At 37.7% G+C, this 26,752-nt stretch overlaps 1 protein-coding gene across 1 annotated transcript; it reads left to right on the forward strand.

Annotated features, from left to right (window-relative positions):
- The first annotated feature begins 1,841 nt into the window (after nucleotides 1-1,841).
- LOC129253338 (uncharacterized) lies at nucleotides 1,842-25,731 on the forward strand. Its single transcript, XM_054891658.1, has 7 exons — nucleotides 1,842-2,389; nucleotides 10,710-10,870; nucleotides 12,025-12,226; nucleotides 12,732-12,983; nucleotides 14,124-15,073; nucleotides 15,281-15,541; nucleotides 25,434-25,731. The coding sequence occupies exons 1-7, from the start codon at nucleotides 1,842-1,844 to the stop codon at nucleotides 25,718-25,720; spliced, it is 2,661 nt and encodes an 886-aa protein (XP_054747633.1). The 3' UTR covers nucleotides 25,721-25,731.
- The last annotated feature ends 1,021 nt before the right edge of the window (nucleotides 25,732-26,752 follow it).

Genomic DNA, 26,752 nt, shown 5'->3' on the forward strand with positions numbered 1-26,752 from the left:
CCACCTGGCCCATACTCTATGCATTTGCCCAAATACCGCCCTTGAACACCATTTGGACACACCAAGTGAAGCCAAGTCCTTCTCCACTTGATCTTTCCAACGCAGAGGAGGCCACCCTCTTCCTCTGACGTAACGAATGCTCCAAGATTTCCCATCGAATTTATTTTTATTTTTAAGTCCTCCTCAAAAATGTTCCGAAGAACTAAGTGAACTGAGCCGATTTGAAGTACTTACACAAATCGAGTTTTTTTTATGAATGAAGTTAGTTTTTAAAAGATATTTTTTCCAAAAATCTGCTCAAACTATAGAAGAATTTAAATTGCGACGCTGGCCTATTGCATATTAAATTTAAAAAAAAAATTAATACTCAAAATGTTGCCACAACGTCACAAAACAGCGGGCAGCTCATGCGCATAGATTCAAGTAAACCTCTCTCCAACATAATTCGGTCTTTGATCCGATCTCTCACTTCATAATTGTACAAACAAAGATCCGTTAGTATAACGTACATATTTTCCTTCTTCTTCTTTTTACTAGTTGGTATCTAAGTCAGGTTTTTTCTTAGTTTACCTTGAATTTGTACTTGAAGGAGTGAGGAAGGCCTTAAAAGCTTTAACAATAATTAGAAAAAGAAAGCAAATTACTTTGTGTTTTCTTTTAGCAGTAGTTCATTCCATTTCTGTTCTGCGCAGACAATACACTGATGTGTGCCACCCTGAAAGTCAACTTAACTCGCGTTCTGCAATAAATTAAGCCCCACAAAATTTTATCCAAAAGTGGTCCACTAGGAAGCAGCTCCTGTTTGTCATGCACTCAACACTTGCTTTAAGACCTGCTATTGTTTGATATTTTTTTATAGAAAACTTAACCTGATTCATTTTGCTGTTAGAATACTTTTCGTTTTTTTATTAAAATATTTTTTTTATGTTTGTGGTTTCCCATGCCAATAACTTTTACGGTGTGAGTGCTGTGCGTAAATAAAACCCACAATACATTTTTAACGAGCGGAAATATTATTGACTAAGTAATCGCATTTTCCCAGCGGTTGACACATTTATTTTGCGCCTAGCAGCCGACTTGTGCAACATAGTCAAATAACAGTGTATCAAGTTTCATTACGCGAATGTTGGCCATAAGTGGATTTTTCTCACGAATTTAATTGGTTTATTACAAGTCACAAAACAAACAAAAAAAAAAAACAATATAAAAAAATTACAAAAAAGTGTTAACAAGAACAAGTAAAAGCTCACTGATGGTGGCAACAGCAAAAAATGGCAATAGCGACACTTTTTCTTGCAACAGTGACAGCTGCCTGAAGAAAAAAATCGTTGCCGCAGATATTCAACACTAAACGAGTAGCTGCTTAGGAAAAACTATTTAGTTACGCAGCTGCGCATTTATGCACATATATGAGTATATATATAGAAAAAAAACAAATATATATATATATTGTATATATTTGTGTGTGTATGTGTATGCGTGTGCTTCATTACAATTCAGAAACTGCGTGTTGTCCATTAAAGCTTGCAATTCCGCGATCTAATTAGACAAAGCGGCCTGTACGCATTGAACCACTTAAGGCCGTCGGCTAGTTGCAGCAGACGTGCGAATATTTATATATTTATATTATTTTATCATCAATATAGACACACTTATATGTATGTACACTTGCACATTACTTACGCGTTTTTGCTCCATTTGAAATTATTTTTCCTCTTAAGGCGTTACTAATGATTACTTTTACCTTTGTCTCTTCTTTTTGCAGAATCTCTTAAGCAGCCGCTAACAGCGTTAACACAGCAATAAAACCAACAAGCAAACAATCAATTGATAGCGGCAACATGTTTTTACGTCGTTGCACAATTTACCTCATCGTTTTTCTACTGGTTGCCAGCACTGCATCCGCGGCACGTAAAACCAAACGTCCGGTCAAGCCAGCCAAGACATTTCCCCGTACCAATGTGACGCCTGCACCAGCTGTAGCAGCAGCATCAGCCGCAGCTGCCGGTGCTGCGGGTTCTGCTGCCGGTCCAGCAGCTGCTCAACCGTCTGCCGCTGCTACCACACCATCCAGTCTTAGTAGCACAACACTCGCGCCTAGTAATAATGGCGTCGCGGCAAGCAGCACTACGGCTACACCAACACAAATTGGCAGTGGCAGTTATGCCGCTAGCGCTGCTGGCGATGACACCACCGGAAGCGATGGCTATGCCGTGGGTAATGAGCTGCCCAAACCTATGATGCCGTTGTCGGAAGCGAGCACCGGCAGCACTGGCGCAGCCGCATCGTCTGCCTCGGCTGAGGCCAAAACGGACGCACCGTCGGCTACTTTGTCGCCCATCGATGAGGATTGCGATCCGGATATGATTGGTTTCGAAATTATTACTGGGTGAGTAGAGGGTAGATATACTTGCATGCGAATGGGCGGGAGGGAATGTGAGAAACGGATATTATATGGATGTAGTGGCATATGCTGCTACTTGAGCTAATCAAAGTGAGTGACTATGCAGTAAAAATACGGTTTGCTATTTGCTATGTGCTTCGCAAATGAGTTCATAGGAAATATTAAATATTAGCGCGAGCTGTCAGGCGTTAGTCGTATTTATTAGACGTAATTCGATCGCATAGGACATAACTGTATTGGTCCGGCAAAAGACCGCTATTGAGCTAGAAATAAAATTTCAACGTAAAAGTGATACGCGTTGTGATCAACCAAATAATCTGCATAAGTTGGCTACCACAGCTGCGTCAGTAGTCGAGCGTTGGCGGTAACCAAGGCGCATTCATTAAAGATGGTGGGACTAGACCAACAACAATGTATTGTACGTTTGATTGCCAAAGCAAAGTAGAACACAAAGAATGAATTTGCCTCGTTTTATTCTGTACTGACAGCCACATGGACACGGCGAATGAAAAAAAAAAACAAATCAGCTGATCTGCCGATACCTTCTTTAATAGATTCGCCCTAGGCGGGCTCATGTTCTCAGACTTATTTAGGCAAAAGTCTAATTTTATGTTTGTTTAATTTGGATTCAGCATACATTGTGAGTGGCCGTGGCAGCGTTGTGAGGCAGAGAATTCGATATACAGTGTGCCCTAAAAAATGTATGAGCATTTTACGTGATTATAAAAATAGTATATAAATACCTTGAAGGATTACTTGTCAAAAGTTGAAGCATGAAAAGACAAATTTTTAATTTATTTAGTCAGCGCAAATGTTCAAAGGGATGCCCATTTTTTTTATTTATTTTATTCTAATAATCTGCAGTACAAATTATCTTAATGACTACACAAAAAAGTAAAGGAAAGCAATCCAAATTTGTCAAGTAAATTATTTGCAATTATTTAGATTTATATTAATTTTGTAAAAAATTTAATTTAGTTGTTTAAAAGGTTGGGCATTTTGCACTACCATTAATTTTTTAGTGGTAGTTAAAATAAAGGTTTCATTATCTCTAAATCTTCAAATCACTAAACCCGCTTTTTGCACTAATTATTGCCCAACCCGGGTTGTTTAATATTGCATTTATATTGCAAGCTGAGTTTGTATAAGAAATTACAGTCTCGAAGTGCGCGAGCAGTAGGTGTATAACTCGCAAATTTAATTTAAAAATTTCTCCATAAAAAACGTAAAAATTGCGCAGACTTCTTTTACACTAAGCCTTTGACTTCTAAGACATTAAAACTTACCCGCTCGAGTAGATCTGGACAGTCGACGATGATAATAACAAAACTAAAAATAAACGAAAGTGAAAGGACTGGTCTTCTATTTTCTAGAGATTATAGACCTATTTAGCTTTAGCCGAGAATTACAGGATGGTGCAGTGACCTGAAATTATAAGGAACGTAATGCCTGCTTAAGAACTATTTTTTAAAGCGTCTATTTTATTATTCGAAAATTGTTCGTAAGGTCTCTAAGTGAGATCGAATAGAAGCAGTTTATAGGTATACAGATCGTAAAATTCAGATGATTTGCGACAAATGAAACCTAGAATCGAGTAAGATTTTGAAAGAAAAAAAACTAAAATGGTCACTGAAGCAAAATTTCATATCGAACAAAACTCAAAAATGCTTAAGCTATGTTACACTTTATATTAATATATATATATTTATAATGTTATTACACATTATTAGAAATGATTTAGGATGTGTTAAAAATGTAAGTCATTACGCCTCGAAAATGTTAAATCCAATTTTTTTCTAATATTTAAAAACAGGCGCGACCTCTCTCACGATCGATGAAGATTGTTTGAGTCGAGTTGAACTCCAGCCGAGTGCTGTAAAGTGAAAAGATGAAAAGTTTTTTTTCTTGAAAGCATAATTTTCGACATAGGTGATTATTGCTTGTGATAAAAGGTGCTGCGGAGAAAAACCTTAGCAGATCATCGAAAAGGTTCAATTGGTTCATAGTTTATTTTATGCAGTTTCAAAAAAACTTAACTAAGGGTTAACTTCAGAGTAATTAAATGGTACAAAAATAGTCACTGTGAGCAGTTAAACCACAACTACAAGATGGCACAAAATTAATCACTCTAACGAAAGATTCATAATTTTTGCAAATGATCAACAACTCTTTCCATCACTAGAACCCTTTTTTTGTTTTTTTATTTTTGGATGTAATAAAAAAGTTTAATAAAACAATAAAAAAGCAAAATTAGGTGATTAATTTTGTGCCACCTTGCACTGTGCTTAACATATTCTTTCTACTGACAAAACTAAGAAGATTTACTAATTTTTGCGGGAGAATTTCATAAAAAAGAGTCTCGCAGACCAAACGTAAAAACTGCTTTCGAATAGATTTCTAACCACTTAACATAAATTTGATAAGCACATCGAGTCATATTACAGCATCGGTAGTAGGAAAAAAACTAAAGAAAACACACAGTTACACATTTCATCAGAGGCGCCAGCAAGAGGAAGCGGGCCACCGCGGTAATAACGCGGACAGACGAAATTTAGCGAAGTCCTCAACCATCTGTGTGATCCCTTTGACAGAAAAATGTGAGACACAGATGGCGCTCCAAGCAATAAGAAGGCGTTGATCTTAAGCAACGACAGGTGGGCATTTCCAGAACTTAGGACTGTTAGCGGCAGGCTAATCTTCCTCCCTGTCACAAATCAAAAAAACAGATTAACGAGACCAACGTAAGACTGAGCCTTGTCAAGGTCCTATGCTCCCGAGAGGAGTGAACAAGGAACAAAAACAAAAAAATTGGAAAGCCCAAACGCTGGGACGAGCTTGATCTATTGTGCTCAGGTTTCGGTTTTAGTGAAATTGTAAAAAGCGCTTTGATAGTATTCCATTTGGGGAGCGAAACAAAACGCACGCCGCAAATAGGAGGAAGCACCAAGTCAAACACCTAACAGAAGTATACGCGCCATATATTTGTTTATTTATTTTTAATATGAAGCCCACTGATATCTTTCAACCACCGCTTTACAAATATTAAAGCAAATCTCGTTCAATGATGTCGCTATAACCTCGCGTTAATATGAAGATTAAAAATAATTTCATTTTCAAAGCCATGAACATTGAACATCGCCATAGTCGACGATCGTTTTCTTATTTCTTATACTCTTTCATTATTATGCTTAAAAATAGCAAATTGATTAATTGTGGCTAAGAAAGTAAACAAATTTTATAAATGCGATTTTTTTTCACTCCTTCGCTTCATAGAAGAGAATACGGGAGCTCCTAATAAAAATATTTTGATTGCTCCATTGATGGAAAGTCTCTATGTTTGGCACTTTTACTTTCGCTATAACTGTTTTTTTTTGTTTTGGTATTCACAAATTGTTTAACGAAATTCAAGAAGAGGAAAAAATGTAAAATACCAAAACTTCATTTCTCGCTTTTATGCTTACAGCAGCCACCTACTTAGCACAAAACAATTTATTATCCATTTTAAGCGCTGAAATCGCCGCCTCCGTTCTTTTGTATTTTCTTTTTCTTTTCCTTTTTTTTTCTTTTTCTTTCTTGTATTTGGTTTGTTTTCAAAGTGGTGATCTATACGATCACTCATCTGAGTCACAGTAGTCGAATAACGGATTTGCGTTTAAATTTCAATTTCTATAACTTTGTTTAACAACAAAAGAAGAATTTGCTTATCTCTCTCCTTTTTTGGATTGATTGTTGATGTTTAGCGTATTTTTGTGCTTTGTTTTTTTTTTTTTTTTTTTGTTGCCAATTGGAGAGTGAAACTTGTGCTGATGTAAAATAATTAATGATTCATTCATTATTGCAAATTCGTCACTCTTTCTGATATACTTGAAAACATATTTACATATTTGCATAAATAAGAAAGTGTAGCATGACATTTACCACGGAATTATCTATTGTTAATCGGCATAGTTTTTAGCTTCAAATTCACGCCCCTGCAAGCGGTTTCTGCGCCTCCTTTCACTATTAAGTCTTTCGCTTCAATACTTTTAACTTAGCAGTGCGGAAGTTGTTCTCGGTTTAATATGGTTTCTTTTTTTCATTATAAATTTTGGTTTATAAAAGAATGCTTTTGAATTAAAAAGTGGTAGTTTATTACCACAACAAATGTGATTTGTGAGTTTTTTATAATAACCACTTAAGGGGGGCCTCTTATCAGTGGCTTCAAAAAAAGGTGTTTTTTCTCAATTTTTTTCGAGACGCAAAAAACGACACACAGAAATAATCTTTTGCATTTATTTGAAGGCATGATTGAAGAGTAATAAACAATTTTTTAACATAAAGAAAAAAACGAAATGGCGGACATATGAGGGATCTCGCACAGCTTCTCATTGCGCGCTAGTAAAACGGCGTATAAGTTTTTACCTGAAACACAAAAGAAAAATATTGTCTTGTTCAGAAGGCTTTCCCGCATATAATAGATTACTCTTGTAAAAAAATATGAAAAAAAGAACACACAATTAATTATTGAAAAAAGTACTTTTTTCGCTATTTTTTTCAAAAAAGGTGTTAAATAACATTAAAAATGATTTTTTTTTTATATTTTGTTAGTTAATTAGTGCGCATTTTAATTATCTTTATATAGATTATCGGTTTGAAACGATAACTTTCGTCGTTTTTTTTTTATCTTACACGCCATTTTCAAAAACATGGTTTTGAGAAAACATGTTTGAAAGTTTTCAGAAGGTAGACAGTATACTCACAGCTACAGAATGTTACTCAGCTGATTTGAGCTAAACTGACGAAACTCGGCTTTGTCGAAGTCGAACTCTGTTCACTTACACACTTTCTAAATTACACACTTACACACATACACACACATACGCACTCACACACGAAAATTTGTCATTTTATACGAAGACCTTCGATGACAAAAAAATGTACAATGGCACAAAAGAGGCTTGCTATTTGCTCTAGCCGTATGGAGTGAGCGGCCCGACTCGAGCTCGTCTGACGAGGGCATGAAATTTTGAGGGCATACTCTCCTATAATATATCTATCAATTGCAGTAAAAAACAAATCGAGTTTTTGAAGCTGACTTATAAGAGGCATAGCTGCAAATAGAATAAATGCGAGTATTGTAGTACCCTTTTTGTTTTTCGGCTACAATACCGAGAAATTTGAGCAAACTTTTATCAGATCCAGCTGATAAGAATCTATCTACAAGCGTTTGTTTTCCATGTAAACATCTGCCAAAAAATTTGGAACACCGATTTTGAAGATATTAAAAAAAAATAAAGAAAAAAACCACTAATGAAGCCACTGAAAAAATTGACGTATATTACACTGTACAGCCATTCGGCCGACAAGCTAACGAGACTCGGCACCGCACTTTCTAACAAGAATATCGAAAATCATACTGTCATAGCCCTATAAACATCTAAGCTACTTATTTTTCAGAAATTTTAAAAAATTTAGTAGAAGAGACAAATGAAAAATGAAGCAACGAACCCATCTGCAGAATCGCCCGACAATTTTAGTCGACTCTCAATGCTAAACGCACAGCATAGCTTTCGCAAACTGATTTCTATTATAACAAATCCTTATCTGATCGCCAAACACACTAGCTAGGCAGTATAAGGGGCTAGCTGCGTTTCTGCAGAAGCTGCTTAAATGAAGAAAAGGAAGAGAGGATCCTTCATCTTCTATACCAGATTCGTAACCACTTGCTTAATGAACTCAGGGATCTTCTAAAATTCTAGAAAAATTTGCAGTGATTTTGGAGTAATCAGGACAAGTTCTTCTTGCGGTATCCCAATAGGCTATGAGCCTGAGTGTGTTTCATAATAGACACTTGCTAACCCCTAATCGTACTTAATGTGGTACAGCATATTTTCTAAATTTCACTGCCAGGAAATAAATAAAAATAATATAATTTAACTGCCAATGCTAAATCATTTTCAACTCCTGCAATTAAAGTTGAAGCTCAACCAAACTTAGTTGGCAGAAGCTCTCTAATGGTTTTTTCACTATTTAGAAAAAACTTTTTCTTTATTTTGGTGTTTCATACACGGAGATCCCGAGATTCTTTCTTAAGTATACCCTTGCTGCTTTTAAGACAAATTTACTAGGAACCCGAATTTTACTTAAATTTCGCATTCTTCTAAAAGACACTTTAGAACAGAAATATTATCAGAAGAAGCAAAAAGTTCGGAGGATTTTCTAGTACGGGCTTTCTGCATAATGTTCGATGTGTTTCTAACTTTGTGATTTGTAAATACGTACGCAATAAGTATTCGTTCATTTCTAGTGTCCATGTGTTGCGTTGTCTTGGTGATACAGCCCTATTGGTTGCTGCAGTAGATGCTTGTTAAGCTATTTGTGGCTGCCGTAATTGCTCACTGTTATCCCCAGAGGTGTGTGCTATATCTAAAACATGGTCAGTATGGGGTCTAGCTATTCCATGTTCCAGAAGATTATGAGTTGAGTTAATATTTGTATTATGCGAGGCTTCATTAGTTCTTCTCATTTTGTAAAACAGTTACATTTTTTACCTACTGGCAGGTGCAGTTTCCCAGTATTTTTACAGCCGTTCCAAACATGGAATTCACCGCCGACCGAGAAGCAGCTCACTCTGAGACAGACGTTTTTGGATTCAAATCCCCATTTTGCTTCACGGGTGGTATTTTATTCCCCACCTACACTGTATATCTACCTCGCCTGCATCTATTCGCCAGCTGGGGACGCGCCCGATGGGGGATGAGAAACCCTGCACGGGGTTTCATTAAAAAAGTAGAGTAAAAAAATAGCATTGCAACTGGTTATATTGTATGAGGATTTAAAGATGACAGGCGCTTCTATAGTTTTGTTGTTAGGGACGCTTTTTCTGTAATACTGCGTTCGAATTCAGGAAAAAAAGTAAATTCAAAATAAAAAAATTGAAAAAAGTAATTAAATTATTATAAATAATTTAAAAAACTAAATAAATTAAATAATTTTTGTTTTTTAATTTGAATTAAAAAACATTTAGTTACATTTTTAATTAAATTCTTTTTTTTTTATTTACAAAAAAATTGAAAAAAAAAAATTAAATTTTTAATAAACAAAAAATTAATTAAATTTTTAATAAAAAAAATTGATTATTTTTTTAATAAAAAAATTAATTAAAGTTTTAATAAGAAAAATTTAATTCAATTTTTAATAAAAAAAAATTAATATATTAATTTTGAATAAAAAAAATTATTGTAATTAAAGTTTTAATAAAAAAAATTAATTAAATTTTTATTAAAAAAAAATTCATTAAATTTTGAATAAAAAAAATTAATTAAAGTTTTAATAAAATAAAATAATTAAATTTTTAATAAAAAAAAATTAATAAAATTTCTAATTAAAAAAAACAAACAAAAACAAACTTAAAAAAAATTTTTTTAAATAATTTCTTTTTTTTTAAACTGTTTTTTTTTATTAAAAAAAGTTTTTTTTTAATTTTAATAATTTTTTTTTTATTTCCATATTAAAATTTTCCTTTTCTATATATTCGTCAGTACCTCTACGACTAAGCAGAAACATAACAAAGAAGGTATTCTCTCTAGGGCCCTATAACGGTATTGACTGCAGTAGTAAAGCTATTTTGCCAACGATTCCGTTCTGATAACATGCACGTCGCAGTTGAGCGTGGATGTAATGGAGAAGAATGATGAGGTTTAAGTTTTACTGACCTAGGCTGACGAAGAAAAGAACACCAAGTCACCTTAATCATCTAGCTATCAAGTCGGGACATTCAGAGATGCGGTGCATAACAGTTTTCTTCCCCGAAAGGTCCCCACTGTCTTTGCAATGGGGGTAAATGGTGAACCAAGATTTTCCGCATGGTTGCCGTTCATCCAATGATTACGAAATTAGCCAGGTCACTAAAGATAACCGACGATAAGCGATACGAGCTTTTTACTTCACCTTATATAACAGAATTACCTACATATGCATTAGCAGCACCTATACAGTGTTCTATACAGTCGAATAACATTACGCTACGGTAACACAATTTTCATAGCAGAAATATAGCAGATTCTTTCCATTGCATAATAGCGCATAATAACGCATAATAACCCAATTTAGCGTTAGAAATGTGTTGTGCTCACGTCACACAATTGTATGTATGTATGTTTGTAGCAAACTCGTGTCAATAAATGCGAAGTGCACTTTTTTCTCTGCTCTAATATATTCAATTTTTATGACGTACGCCAATTGTGCGCTTTTATTACCAACCAACAACTTGACATTCTTTTTAACTCTTTCTCACCCTGCTCCTGCTTCACTTCTTCTCTTGCAGTTACGTTCTCTCGGCGCCAACTAAATTACTTGACACGCTGCCCGGCATACTGATGCTGACTGATTGCTTGGAGGCATGCCAGGTGAACGAATCATGCAGTGCAGTTAATTACGAGACCGGTCTCTGCGTATTATTCAAAACCACCGCTGATGTATTGCCAGGTAAGTGGGTAAGCGGATTCTCTGGCACAATCCGTCGCAGCGTCGCCAACGTCATAATATTAACGAGATATTGCATATATGCAACTATATAGATGTGTATGTGTGTGCGCTTAGCGGTACAGCGGTAAATTGTAGGCCGTCAAACTGGTATTATCTGTAGCGTAAAGTGTGCAGCGCCCGCGTGTGCAATCGATAGCTCAATGGAATGAACAAAAGTATCACATTTCAGCGCAGCCAAGCAACAACAAAAAAAAAACATAAAAGACTAGCAAAAACAAAAGCCACCTGTGGTGAACTCGTTTCGCAAAATCATAACAAAGTTGTAAAAAAACAAGAAAAGAAAAAATAAATGCATTTTTACCCATTTTTCATTTATTTTGCGTCCGCTATGCGCCATCCGCTAAACTGTAGCAAATTGATTGTGCTAAATTGCATAGGTTGTGTTTTGTAATGGGCGAAGCGCTCAACGTGCGCGCACACACCTACTTTTTACGCATAAAATTATGTGCTGCCACTTTTTCAAGCCATGGAAAAGGGGCACCAAAGACGGCGGTAATGTGCAGCATGCAACAAGTAGCAGGCAACATTTAATAGTCAATAAGTTAACGTGCGGCAAGCAACAGGTTTTGCGCCAGCATCCTGCACGCCACTCGCTGCTCACCAACTCCTTCAAGCTAAACTCTTTGCGCTGTTTGTTTCTTTGTTTTTTTTTCAACTGCCGCATTTGTTGATCTTTTTAGCGCATACTTTTTTTCGTTTTTTTGTTTTTTTGACTCGCATTCGATCCATAGGCCTAACGCACAATTTTTGCGCCTAGTTTGTCGCGGCACCCATGCAGTTGTTGGCAGGTGCCAGTTTGTCCAGCAGCCGTTCGAATGTTTCACATTTACGCGCTGCCAATTTCTTAACGCCTGTTCCTTTGCAGCGAATGGGCGTGTGCGTAAACATATTTTGTTGATTTTGCTGCTTTTGTGGCACAGCTACGCTGGTTACCGTTATAGTGCGTGCATGCGTGTCGCACGATTTTTCGCTTACCGTACATATGATACACACACACATAGCTAGGCACATATTTGTGCGCGTTTTTTTCTTAATTTTATTTTTTGATTTGTTTATTTTTCTTTCGTTTTTAATTTCGCCTCCTTTCCTTTCAGGTTCACTTTCGCGTTCACAGTTTCCAGTTTTCACGATTTACGCACAAAAATCCTGTTTGGGCGTGCGTCCTTGTTCGAAGGCCTGGTGCATCGATCGCGTTCAAGGTTATCGCCTAGTGGAGCATGTCAAATCAAGCCAGACTGTCTACTCGCGCCGTGACTGCTTGGAATTGTGCTTGGGCGAGACCGAATTCACGTGCAGGTGAGTGCGCGCGTGTGCGCCGCAGGCCGGCAAGGGCGGCCTTTGCTGGGAGAAATGACGCAGCTTAGAAGTGGTGTCTGCATGCACTGATGGTGGTTGGAATTTAAAGCAAGATTAAAGTGTTTATGTAGATTTTGTTTCGTGGCTGCTGCATAATTGTGTCAAGTGCATTGCATTGCTTGCTTACACCACTCAAATGAGTTATAAGTAGTTTTAATGCTGGAGGAGGTCAACGCAAAGCAGCAAGCGTAACAAGAAACTTAAGGTTTACCTTTCGATTGCTTATTGCAACTTGAGTGTGGAGTTTTTCTTTTTTCCCATCAAATTCTTAATTTATCTGCACTAAATTCTGTGTATCTTCAAATGCTCTTTTCAAGTGATTTTTACAGAAAAGTACTTGGGTCAAATTAAAAAGTTTACTCCAATCACCTGCTGCTTTCATCCACTAATTTCCTTTTTACTGACTTTCTCTTCTTTTATGCTTCGTCATGTTTCGCTGCTGCAGATCCGCCAACTTCTATCGCCACTCTGGTTTGTGTGAGCTCTCAGATATGGATCGTATTACCTTGACTGGTGCCAATAACGTGGAGCCCTATGATGGCGCCGATTATCTGGAGAACAATTGCGCCGAGGAACCAAGCAAGCTGTGTGAATTTAAGCGCATTTCTGGTAAAATTCTGAAGACTGTGGACTCTGTGTATCAGGACATCAACAGCATTGATGAGTGCCGTGACTTGTGCTTGAACTCCCCGTACAGGTAAATATTTGTAACGACTGTCTATTAAATATTCGAGATTTTGATTTCAAAAGCCTCCTACAGCCTTCAGACTAAAAGCTTGAAAACCTCCAAGCTTTCAGAATTCTAATTCAAAAATTTCGTATATGCAATTGTTGTGCATCTTTCTAATGTAAAAATATAAGTATCTCCTCAAAGTGATATATATTGAATGTGATCTAATTGGAAACTAAAGCTCGAAAGCTTTTCAGAAGATATGGCACAAAATATGTCAAAAGCTCTTTATAAAAGCTTCATTTGGCCAATCTGCTATGGTGAGAAACCAACTTGTGCGACAACTTCGGCTGCCGAGTACTCGAAATATTCCAAAAATTTAGTCATTTGTTATTGTTTTATTAAAAAAAGTTTAGCTTGACCTGTGATTTTAAGATCACTAAACTTTTTGGAAGCCTTCAAAATGTTCAAAAAATATTTTTTTTTTTGTTATAGTGTTTCCCACACTGTATAAAGTTTTATCTGACCTGCGCTTTTAAGGTCACTAAACATTTGGGAAGCTTTCAAAAAGCTGAAAAAATAAATTTATTTCTAATAGTTCTACCCCCAATGAAAAGAATTGGATTTTAAAGTTTCGAAGGAGCAGTTTTCCAGTGGTGGATTTTTTAGAATGAGTTTTAAGCTCTGCAAAATGTGCCGTCTTTACTCAGTTTAATGAGGAATCATAGTTTAACTAGCACTGAAAAACTGGTCTTAATTTGTTAATACAACGGCTTGTAACCTCTCTTACGTATAGGCGGGTTTTATGAGAAGCTTTTTCATAGCAGAAATACACTCGGAGGTTTGACATAGCCTGCCGAGGAGCGACCGCCATTTGAAAAAACTTTTTCTATCCATTGGAGTTTTGTGCCTCTCTTACCACAGTTACCAAGCTACCAAAAGTGTTCCTACTCAACCGCTTTTTGAAATAGCCTGTGTAGCTTTTGCCAACAAACCTTGATTATCCTCTAAAACAAATTACCTAGTAACCAGATTGGTTTATTCTCAGCATTCCATACTTAACTTAAAAACAAATAAAATTTGTTTGATCTCTACGCGCTCCCTTTCAGTTGAAACTCTAATCTCCTATACTTTGTGCATTCACTTTATTCGGCGTTTTTCTTTCAGATGCCACTCGTACGATTACAACGATACCGGCGACATGGTCTGCCGTCTCTCGCATCACAGCCGCGCCACCCTTACCGATGTGCTCGATCCCTACTTGGATGTGCCCGAAGCTGCCACCTATGAACTCTCGTCTTGCTACAATGTCTCCATTGAATGCCGCTCCGGCGAAATGATCACCAAAATACGCACCTCGAAACTCTTCGATGGCAAAGTTTATGCCAAGGGCTCACCCAAATCTTGCTCGGTCAATGTGAACAACTCACTCGAATTCGATTTCCGCATGGGCTACAATGACTTGGAATGCAACGTACGCCAGAGCGCCTATGGCCGTTATATGAATGACATCGTTATCCAGCACCACGACATGATTGTCACCTCCTCTGATTTGGGTCTAGCCGTTTCGTGTCAATATGATCTGACCAACAAGACTGTCTCGAACGATGTGGATTTGGGTGTCACTGGCGAAATCGAATCATCATTGAGCGAAGAAATCATCATCGACTCACCGAATGTAATCATGAAGATCACCTCACGTGATGGCAGCGATATGAAACGCATTGCCGAGGTTGGTGATCCGTTGGCGCTACGCTTCGAAATCGTCGAACAAAACAGTCCCTATGAGATTTTCGTGCGCGAATTGGTAGCCATGGACGGCACAGACAATGCCGAGATTACGCTGATCGATGCCAATGGCTGTCCCACAGATCAATACATTATGGGCGCCATACAGAAGTTGTCACACAACCGCAAAGTGCTCGTCTCACAATTCGATGCTTTCAAATTCCCCTCATCGGAGGTGGTGCAATTCCGCGCGCTTGTCACACCCTGTATACCGCGCTGTGAGCCAGTCATCTGTGACAATGAGGACGCTATTATGGGCGGCACTGATGCCAAATCGTTGATTTCGTATGGACGCAGAAGGCGCTCGGTGGTGAATGGAACGGATGGCGGTGAGTTGAAGAATGCGCGCTGAATTATTGATGTAGTGTGCCAAATATGGGCGGATTCAATTTGTGTGCGCTACAATGCACTTGCCACTTGGGAAATTCAATTGAATTTCGAATTTTCATTTATTACAATGTATTGTTTTTTTTTTCAATTGGCGAAATTTAATTTGCATTTGGTTTATTTGCTTTTTTCTACGGTTTTCTTTGCAGCTGAATTCCTGTTGAGTACCATGGCGCATGCGCAACGTCAGAAGCGCGATGTGAGCAACAGCGGCACCAGCAACAGCGATCGCAGTGACAACAAAAACAACAAACCCGCTAACGCCGCCGACGATAATATACTGCTGGTGCAATCGATTCAAATCACCGATAAGTTCGGCTTCAATCAAGACGATGCCAATGCGTTGGGCGCCGATCACAAAGTCTACGCTGGCATTGGCGAAGATGCGCTCACCTGCCTCAATGGCTATGGTAAGTATGCGCTAGCGATAAGTTTGTATAATAGATGACGCGGGAATAGGGAAGGGTGGGTTAGCAACCAAAAAAATGTATGTGGAAATTTATTTTCGGTTGCTTATTTAAATTTAAAATTTTTCCGCACATTTATTTATCGCTGCATTATTACATGCCGCATATTTTATTATTAGTAGGAAAAAAACCTTGAATATTTTCATAGATTGGCGCTCACTTGATGCCGTGCGCTACTGCACACTTGCAAGCAGATTTGCATAATTGCAAGCGCAAACACAAATAATACCGCATCGCTGCGCGTCCTACCCCAACGCGCGCCCAACGACTTGCATTGCCAATTGTTGGGCCAACGAATTATGAACGGACAGCCACCAACTGCAATAGCAGTGGCAAATTGCAGCGGCAAGCATGTCGAAGCCACAGTGGCACTTGTGGCAGCAATAAATTGGCCACCGAATATTTGCATTTCGCCGCGCGCACGTAACATTCGGCACATTTGCCATGCCGCACGAATGCAGAGAGGCAGCGACAGCGGCTTTGCGCTTTGACTGTGCCCGGCTGCGGCACCGATAATGAATCAATTACGCCAGGCAATCACAGCTTAGCGGTGCCGCGCGACTATGTCTAAGTTATTAGAGTTTTATTGTACGGCAAGCAGTTGCGGCAAGGTAGTCACATGCATAAAGCAATCATACTCATTTGTTCGTTTGTGCCACATGCACGCTGCGTCAGCTCATTGCGGTTTGTAGAGTTGTTATTCTGTTTTTTTTTTATTTTTTTTGTTTTTGCCATAACCGCTACTCCCGGTCAATGTTGCAAATATAGGTTTCTAGGTATGCGTTGAATGACCTCAGTTGCATGCAGCATGGGAGCATGTAATAGTTGTGGCAAGTAAGTATTGCAAGTTGTCTCGCTGTAATATCGAACTCAAAACTCGCTTCATTAGCAACGGCAGTTGCTGGTTTTGCCAGAATTGGGTGCACTATGCGGCCAACAAATCAGTGCGGCGGCATGCCTCCTCACGAGCAGGTCAGTGGTTCAATGCGCGTCACTTCAACTTTGCCACATAAGTTTTGCTTTTTTTACTCTGTTGTTCTTGGTTTTTTGTTTTTTTAATTTGATATTTCGCCACAAAAACTAAATATTTGACTCCACCAACGCTGCTGATTTGCCTGTGTGCTCGTTTGTTGTTGTTCTTCTCAAGTTGTGCCCCAGCCATTGGCAAGAATTTGCACGCCAAAGCGTCGTGACAACGTGCGCCGTGAGTCGCGCGCAGCGCAAAAGTTGCCCACAAAGCAGGCAAACACTCCGTCAGTCAGCCAGTTAGTCAGTTAGCGAGTTGTTGTTTGTCGGCCTCACAGTCAGCAGACAGCAAACAGCAGACAGCAGCCCAAACGGAAGGCGGACTAGTAGTGCAATATTGTTGTATGTTGCTAACCGCTCACAGAAGCAGGCAGGCGCAAATCTGCTATTGCAATCCGTATAAAATGCATGCAACACCACACCACCTGTTGCGCATGTTACTAATGTGACTGCATGTGTGTAACATTGTTGTTGTGCGCGGGCAGATTGCCGATATGGAGCATTTTTTGCGCTTGGCAAAAAATAGTTTTACTTTTTCTAATTTTATTTTGTTGTTATTTTTATAATACAAATTCCTTTGTTGGCAGGCTTTATGTGTCGCTTGGGGAGGAAGCGCTCGCTTTGGCAGGCATGTTGCGCCGTTACAATTGTTGTTGCTAATGTTTATGTTGCATATAATATTTCAGCGCTTTTGCCGATTTTCTATTTATTTGATTTTTTTTGGTTAACGTTTTTTGTGCACTTTTGACTGTTTCTTGTTTTAAAAGTGTGCCGATCCTGTGGCTATAAATATTCCTTTTTTATTGTGCTTTTGGTGCTGTATTAAATACTTGGAGCAAGTTTTTATACTTACATAGACGCTGAGCAAAAGAGTAAAGGTTTATTTTTTTATTTTATTTTATTTTTTTTTTGTTTTATTTTTTAATTTGTTTTTTTTTTTTTGTTTTGTTTTTTTTGAGTTTGTGTAAGAAATAATTTCTTAGTGGCTTTTAACGCCTTGTGCACCAATAAACAGTGGGTATACTAGAAGGAGGTTAATGGGTTAATAAACAGCCTGAAATGGTGATAATTAGTTGTGTTTGCTAAGCACCTGTGACAGAGCCTGTGAACTGTCAGCGCGACGCTTTCTCACATTCTTTTACTAAGGTCGGGAGTTTAGAAGAAAAAAATTACCAACGCAAAGTTGGAAAATTTAGCAATTTATTTTTGAGTTTGAATTATCTTTTATATAAAAATGTAATCTGTATAAGTAAATATATTTATATATGAAATATAATTGGTATATTAGTTCCATATTCGATGTGCAGCCGAGTTGCTCCTCCGATGTTAAGCCGAGTCTCTCCTCAAATTTGTAGTGAGCGTTCATGATATCAACCTACAGATGTATGCCGACGTCGAACGACTGTAGGTGTTTGAAGAGCATTGTTTGAGGTAGCAAGAGAAGTCTTTCTTTCTTATAAAATTGACTACATTTTTGTTTATTTTTATTTAAATGGCGCTATGAAAATCCACAATACGTTATGGTATTCCAGCGTCTGTGAGATCGGTGCTGCGTAAGGGAATGCTAAAATTCAATACTAATCATCATATGGGCATTGCAGTCCGGGGTGGACCGTTGCCTCCTCTACAATACGCCTGCATTCTTCTCGACAGCCCACTTTCGCTCTATGTTGTGAGTTTCTCATCTTTCGTATATCGTCTTCTATGTCTTGCAACAATCGTCGCCTTGGCCGCCTCTCCTTCTGGCTCCTGCAGGGTTTGCTTCAAATACTTTTTTGGTCGCTCTTTCGCTGCTCATACTTAGGAGGTGTCCATACAACCGTAATCACTGCGACTTTATAAGCCGTGTTACATTTCGTCCCGCGATTAAAACGCTAAGTTCGAAGTTATACCGTATACGACATGTACCGTCTTCTAATCATATGGAACCGAATATTTTTCTAAGAATTTTTCTTTCAAATCGCATCAGTAAACTCACGTCATTAACCTTAAGAACCCATGTTCCACAGCCGTGGGGAGAACCCGTCTATTTATGATTTTGTACATGTGAAGCTTGTGTTCCTTTCATATCAATTGATGACTTCAAAAGTTTGGTATGGGCAAAGTATGCTCTGTTAGCTGCCTGAATACGGTTTTGCATTGATAAGCACGGATCCTTTTTTATGCTAAGTATTTAAACTCTTGCATGAGCCCAAAAATATAGCTACTGATTCTGCTGCCAATTTCGTCAGCGTATGCACATATTTGTGTCGATTTAAAAAAAAATTGTGCCACCCTGATCTATTTCGTTTATTACTGATTGCAGTGCCAAATTAAACACAAACGTTAACAGTGAGTCACCTTACCTCACGCCGGCTTTCATTTCGAATTCGTCAGATATTTCGCCATTCATTTATACTTTAGCGTTTGCGTGTACGAGTATAAGAGTCATATTGATCAAATTTATGTATTTTTGTGGTATACTCAGTGCTTTTAGGTGATGGTCGATATATTTTCTGTTGAGCTTATCAAACCCTTGCTTAAAGTCCATAAAGAGACAGTGTAGATTAATGTTGAACTCATAACATTTTTTGAATATCTGCGACATGATAAAGTATTCATCTGTTATCGAGCGTCCGATTCTAAAACCGCATTGATAATCTCTCACGATCTCTTCTGCATACACATTTAGCTTCTCATACAGTTCGATAAAATTTTGTAACTCACTTTTGGAAGGGATATCTCTCTATAATTTGCATAATTTAATATGTCCCCTTTTTTATAAAATTCAATATTAGCTTCTTTAAGAAACGAAAATAAATTTCCTTTAACCTTTCATGTGAAAAGACTGAATTAAAGTCTTTAAAGTTATCGAATAGAGTATATTTACGGCTTATTATTGAATTCACGGCGACCGCCGTAGCCGAATGGGTTGGTGCATGATTACCATTCGGAATTCAGAGAGAGAACGTCGGTTCGAATCTCGGTGAAAAATCAAAATTAAGAAAAAATAAACAGTTTTTCCTAACAGCGGTCGCCCCTCGGCAGGCAATGGCAAGACTCCGAGTGTATTTCTGACATGAAAAAGTTCCTCATAAAAAAAAATCTGCCGTTCGGAGTCGGCTTGAAACTGTTGGTCCCTCCATTTGTGGAACAACATCAAGACGCACGCCACAAATAGGAGGAGGAGCTCGGCCAAACACCCAAAAGGTATATATACTACATATTTATATATTGAATTCAGTCTGACACAATGAAAAAGTTGGCGCCCTCACATAGCTCCGAGTCGATGCCACGAATCATGGGCCGTCGTAAGTGTGGCCAACCAAAATTCTGCCCACAAGTTTTATAGCTTTACTCGAATTTATTCGTATAGGTATATTTTTCACATCGATTTTACAATTTTTACACGCGTCCTGGCTGGTAGCTCTGGGAAATTTTGTGCCAAAAGGTATGTTCGATTACTTGCAGATGACGGAAATCGTACCATTCAGAAAAAATGCTACTGCATTTCACGGCTGTGAATTAGTACTATCATTTAGCTTTGGAAAAATGTTGTTCTATTCATGTTGACAACATGTTGCAAACTTTTTGCATTTGCTTGTTCACTATAATCCACATTTCCCTCAACTAAATTATAGTATGTTCCGCGTGCCTGGATTCGGGTTTGAAGCCAACAGAAGACCTCTGACATGAGCTTGGGACAAGAATCAAAAAAGGATAGATTTCCAACAAAAAGCAGTAGAGTAACTTGAGCATAGAGCTTACCACAACTTAGTGCATTCGCTGCCCAAAAGGCAATCTGCAATAAAAAAAAGGATATCCGTTCGCGCGAAACAGAGCAATACAGGGATTGCTGGAACGATTGTTTTTCAAGAGCTTGCAGGCTGTTTGGATGTGCATAAATATAGCAACTTTGCCGCGCGCGCCTGATAAGCAACAATGTTTTGGAAATTTTTTTATTTTAATAAATGAGCAGAAATTCTCCATATGTGGGACTTTTATGATGACTTTTGTCTATCCTCATTTCCCTTTTGAACCGATTTTCAGTCAATCAGGCACAATTTTGGTTTCCTATGCCCACGCACTCGAGTTTAAAGAGTACTTTTACGCGCATTGACCCTCTTTTTATTTTTCTTTATATAAAAACCAGCAGAATATATGTATATAAAAAAGTCATTGCTGCATTGCACTCAAACGCACAGTCTAACAAAGAAGCCGCTAGAAGGCTGTCGAAAAGTAATATTTTGAGAGCAGAAACCACACTTAATGCATTTGCTACTCAAATTTGAATTAATTGAACATTAAATGCAACAAGCAAATACCCTAACTAAAACTGAAGCAAAAACAAAGCTAAAATTTTTTGAATGAAAAAGTAATTTAAAAATATTTATAGAAAAATCATAGAATCTTTCGAGTGTGGGAGATCACAAAAAAAAAATTTGAATTGTTGAAACAATAAATACAACATCCAAATATCCAAATTAAAACCGAAGCAAAATGAAAACAAAAATTTCCTGAATGAAAAAATTTGAAAAAATATTAAGAGAAAAATCAAAGAATCTTTCGTGTGCGGCAGATAAGAAATAAAAGCTAAGCTAGAACGAGGTAAGCGCCCCAAAACAACAGAGTTAAAGAAAAAGAAACACAAATTAAGGAAAATAATTATGATGAAAGCTACACATGACACACACACACACTGGTGTGCTGGGACAACCTGCTTAACATTCATTCATTCAACTCCGAGCGCCACAAACCACATATTTACATATTTACATTTGTGTGCATGCAAAAGAGAAATTAAAAATATTAATGTTAGCAAATAAATAAATTGTAAGCAAGCAAGTTTAAATCATGCGGCACGACCGCGGCCAATGCAGCTGGCCGCCACCAAACGTAGCCGGTAATGGACAGGCGCGCAATGATGGCCAAAAAGAACAAACATAACGGAATGCAGAAAGCGTTGCGAGCAGCAACAGGCAAAAGTAGATGGAGAGGAGGCATGCAGCAGGCGTTAGGTGGTTGCGAGCACGCACTTACACACAAACACAAGCATAGAATAGAGCGCGTGCGCGCGCGCCACTGACACACAAAATGCAAGTGCGACAGCCAAAATAAGTGAAATTTATTGCCAGCACAAGAATGACAGCCCGTCGGCAAGTGAACGATTACAAGCGACTAAGAAGCGACTTGTAGAAGGCAGCGCTTTTTCTGTTTTATTACTTTTTAAATTTCATACAAATTCAATTTCTTATTTGACTACTTTTCACTGTTTGCCTTCATATTTTAATTTTTCAAACCAAAACGAGGCTGTCAAGCATTAAGCACCAGCAACTCAACTTTGAGGTCGAAAAATGTGAACACAAAAACACTTTAATTTGTTATGGAAAAATCAGCAAAATGAAGAAAATAGTAGAAATTCCCGCACACTTCACACAATGAAAAATTGTATCACTTAGTAGAGTTTACGCCCATTCGTTATGCCGCAAGTGGTGAGCTCCAATTGCCAGCTGCCAGCGCGTAGTGACTCGTTGACTCATTGACTCGACTGACAGGAGCCGCTGTCAGTTGGTGAGTACTTTTGTGCGTTGCAACGGAATTAGATATGTGTCTATGTGTCCGATTCGAACTGTCAAAAGTGCAGGCTGCCTTTGCCTGCCTTGCTGCTTTTCTTCCCAATTTCCTACGCCCAACCGCCACTACTTTTTTTTAGTTTTTTGGGTTTTTGTTTTTGGCCGCCATTCGACACACCGTCGCAGCCACTTTCACCACTTTTCTTGTGCGGCTACTATTGCGTACTTTTGTACTTTTTTATGTCACATGCGGCAATTGAATTTGGCATTAACCAGAGGCGACGACGAACAAGTGCGCTTAGGCTATCCACAGCACCAACTCAACGTTCCACTGTGCAGTGACGCGCCATCGTTAGCCACATTGCAATGTGCGTGTGTGTGTGTGTGTGAGTTAATGCGATGGTTGAGTGCGTTTGTGCTTGTTTTTCAACGCTCAAGCTTAGTGCCGTTTTGGCTGCTATTATTAAAAGCGTCCAACAACAAGAGCAACGACAGCAGCGTCAAACAACTGTTCCATTTTGAAGTGGAATTTGTAGACGCAACGCATTTCTGACCTTTTTGTGGCAAGTGCATTTTAGTTTAGTTTTTGGTCACTGACAGCGCAAGTTGCATGAGTTGCTTTTTGTACGCACCCAAAGTAGCTGCAGTAGTGAAAAGCTGGATAGCAACATTGGCAACAATTGTTGCAGTCAATACCAAGAAACGAGCGTTTTTTGTTATTATTATTGTTGCTCTTTCTAAACGCAACTTTTGGTCATTCATTGCTGTCATTGTTGGCTGGTTTGCTTCATTCACTTTATGTGCGTGCTTGTGTGTGTGTAAGTGTGTATGTGAGGTTGCCATTGTCAGGTTGATGCTTGCCAATTCTGTACCTCAATGACATACTCAGTTGTCGGCTGTCTCATCATATTGAGGGCGACCCAGTTTAACGCTGGTTTGTTCTGCATTTTTTTGCACTACAGTAAAAGTGTGCAAAATATGGCTGTGGGTGCAGAAATAGCAGACAAAATAGAGGAATAATGGAAAATTTTAGATTTTTAATACAAGCAACTGCTAAGAGATTTGAAACCAGAAAATGTCTTACAAAAGCTTTTCAAGATGGCAGCAGATAAATTTAAGAAGTTTGCCGAAAAATAAAAGTAATATTCAATTTAACAGATCGCTCGCTTAAAAGCTCATGAAATCGTAGTTGTGAGAGATAGAAGCTTCAGAAAGCATGAAAATATGATTAAGTTAAGCCGTAAGCAAAACAGCTTGAGCAACATAGAAAAGTTGTTAAGTAAAGGGTGAAAGCTCCGCAAGATTGTTGTGCCTCAATTGAATTGTGAAAGCTTATTACAAAAATGTGTGAGAAAATAATTATGATGCCAAGAAAAGATCTTCTCTTCCTCTATGGCAGAAATATTTCCTAAATGTTTAGTCATACCAAACAATCTGTAAGGCCATAAGGAGAACTCATTTGCGCGGTTTCACCTAAGCTGGCAAAATTGCCTGCTTAAAAAGTGCAATATATTTTCATTCAATGCCTCAACAACTTTGGGAAAAATTGGACCACAAAGTGAGTCACATGAAAAGGCAAATACGAATTTAATTACCTAATTTTGATAATACAACTACCAAAAAGAGTCACTCTAAAAATATTAAACGCCCATAATTCCTTTAATATTTCAAAAAATTTATAAAATTTTTTTGTTTAGAAAATATTAAAAAAAAAATATTTAAAAACAATTTGCAAAAACATTAGACTTAAATGGCAGGCGGTGTGTTTCAATGCGTTCTGTAGACAGCTCATAAAAATTTTAGTTCAGTAAAAAAAGGTGTAAAAACGTGTTGTCATCGCAGGCAAGCCGAGCGTTTTGGGCTTTCACGCGTACGCAGTTAAAGCTTTTGCGCTTTCACATGAAAGGCTTTCGCACAAAGCGTAGTGTGAGTTTGTGGTTGTTAAATTTAAAACCATAAAATTTTTTACGTGCGTTAGCTTAATGCAGCTGGCGGACAGAGCGCTTTTATGTTTCTTGAGCTATTTTGTGTTTTGAGCTTTCATGTTTCTTGGGCTTTCATGTTTTTTCAACTTCTATGTTTAGCTTTTATATGTCGTGAGCTTTCATATGTCGTGAGCTTTTATGCTCCTTGGGCTTTTATGTTTCTAGAGCTTTCATGTTTCTTGAGCTTTATGTTTCTTGAGCTTTTATGTGTCGTGAGCTTTCCTGTTTTTTGAACTTCTATGTTTCTTGAGCTTTCATGCTGCTTCATCTTTCATGTTTTCAAGCATTGAGTGCTAATATTTTGCACCGAGTATCGAAATTTAGAAACTTTTAGGTTTTATTAACTAAGAGCTCTTTTTTTTATTCAAAGTTATATATGCATGATAAGACGGTTAAAGATATTCTACTGGCAGTACAAAGATGTTTTTTGGCCCTCACAGCTTTGGAATGCAATAAAAACAAAACAACAAAAAAAAATTAGTCATTCCTAATACAAGGTGGCGTAGAATTAATCATCCTATCGGAGATGTTACAATTTTTACAAATCGCTTCATACGTCAATCACCAAAGATCAAAATAAAGATTTTCATCACTTGAAAACTTTTCTCTTTTATGTAGTAATTAGCAAAGTTATTCAAAAACAAATTTGGATGATTAATATTGCGCCTTTAAGTATTGTACATTAGAATTTTGTTCAGGAAAGATAGTTGGCAAATTTCAATAGTTGTTTCCAAGTGTCATGCCTTAACGTTTCTGATTTTAAACGCAGCTGGAGGCATTGCAAATTTATTTCATCACTTTATCGTAAATTTTCCAAAAGGTTTAAGAGGAAATGCTTTCCTTCTTCAGAATATGTTTTTCAACAAAAATAGTACGCACGATATACGCTTTCAGTAATATATTATAGTTACTCTGTTGCCAAATTTCAAGCTATTGGGAAGAGTTACTTGCACAAATATGTTGCCGTTTTCTTATTGCATTTGATTTTAAACTCATCTCGAGGCATTGAACAAAATGTTTCACCATTTTACCAAAATTTTTAAAAAGGATTACGATGAAATGGTTTTCTTTCCTTAGAATATTTTTATCATATTTGAAGCAGCTGGGCTAAAGCAAGCGCAATTTTGTAGCTCACATACATAAATATATATCAAATTTATCTACTTTTTACTTATTTTTTTTTTTTGCTTTTCATTAACAACATCAATTCATCCATTAAAAACTTCCTCTCTCATTTCCTGCTCTTTCTTTCTTTCTCGTTTCGCCTCACAGGTCTCATTGTAGCCGGCGCGCTCTTCCTGTTGGCCCAATTCACCATCTACATCATTTGGAAGACTGTGCAGAAACGCTCGAAGAAGGAACGCTACCTATACCAACACGACTCTGCAGCGGCCGGCGCTGTCAACTATGGCGCTCAACCCATGGCCTATGGCCAGGCGGCTGTCGGTCACTGCGGTGGCGTCACTGTGGCTTCACACTCGGGTAGCAGCAATGCCAGCGACACGCTGGGTAAACTCTACGACAGCGGCATGACGGGACGCTATGGTCAGCAATATTGAGAGTAGTTAATTGGCTGGTGGGAGAAAATTAAAAGTATTCCACATATTAAACTAAACTAAACTAAATAATATAAAATATTAACACTGAAGGCGAAAAAAAAACAGAAAAGACAAATACAGACACACAAACATGAACACGAACTCTGACAGTAACCACAAATACACACAAATTCAAATGTAGACACACACACGCATACACAGACAAGATGTTGGAGGCTTAGGAGTTAGTTGTCCTTATTTATAATAGGTTTCTTTTTTTACTTTTATACGTAACGAAATTTATGATATAATATTGTGGCAAGGAAAAAAAGCGAGAAAGGAACAAAAAAAAATAAAAACACGAGAATTAGGCCAATGCTTTGCCGTATATTTTTATTATCGCGTAGTAGCTATACCTTAAATCTAAGCAAAATAGTTTTATACAAAAAAGACTTTCCTAACTTCGACTAAACGACATAATCTATCTACGTACATAAATGGCAAAAAAGTCAACCTTTGATTAGAATATTATTTCCCACTTACCAATCTTACGCATATTTCTCTGCTAGTATGCACTTTGCTTAGGTCCTAGAAAATATAGACATGTAAATTAATTTAAGTAGTTTTATAATGAAGGAGGGTGTGAATTATTCGACTGTAGTAAAAAGCCAGCGTATGCGCGCTTCTAACGGTGATTTCGGTCGGCCGAAAGCAAACCAGCTGCCCAGCAATCAACTAGCGACTTTTTTTCTTAGCAGAAATATCAAACTCGAAACTCTAATGAACCGTTTGACTGAAGACTATACATGCAGATATGCAGATATATGCATACACACACACACATATACACCCACTTAGTGAGAATGGCATGCAGTTGGCTAACGTTTTAAGCTAAAATTACTGTTTAGGACTGCGCATTGTGAGCATACGGAAAATCACTAAAACTGAATTTTATGTTTATCAGACAGACATAAAGCAGAAGCGAATATTTTTTTTTGTAGTTAAATGCTAACTAGTTAAGGTAATAATGCGCACAATAGTGCAGCTAAAAAT

The sequence above is a fragment of the Anastrepha obliqua genome, chromosome 1, assembly GCF_027943255.1.
Source record: "Anastrepha obliqua isolate idAnaObli1 chromosome 1, idAnaObli1_1.0, whole genome shotgun sequence".
NCBI classification, from domain to species: domain Eukaryota; kingdom Metazoa; phylum Arthropoda; class Insecta; order Diptera; family Tephritidae; genus Anastrepha; species Anastrepha obliqua.

Coding starts and splice junctions, on each gene's coding strand:
- LOC129253338 (XM_054891658.1), top strand. CDS start 1,842: ATGTTTTTACGTCGTTGCACAATTTACCTCATCGTTTTTCTACTGGTT. Junction 10,871..12,024: donor CACCGCTGATGTATTGCCAG/GTAAGTGGGTAA, acceptor CTTTCCTTTCAG/GTTCACTTTCGCGTTCACAG. Junction 12,984..14,123: donor TGCTTGAACTCCCCGTACAG/GTAAATATTTGT, acceptor TTTTTCTTTCAG/ATGCCACTCGTACGATTACA.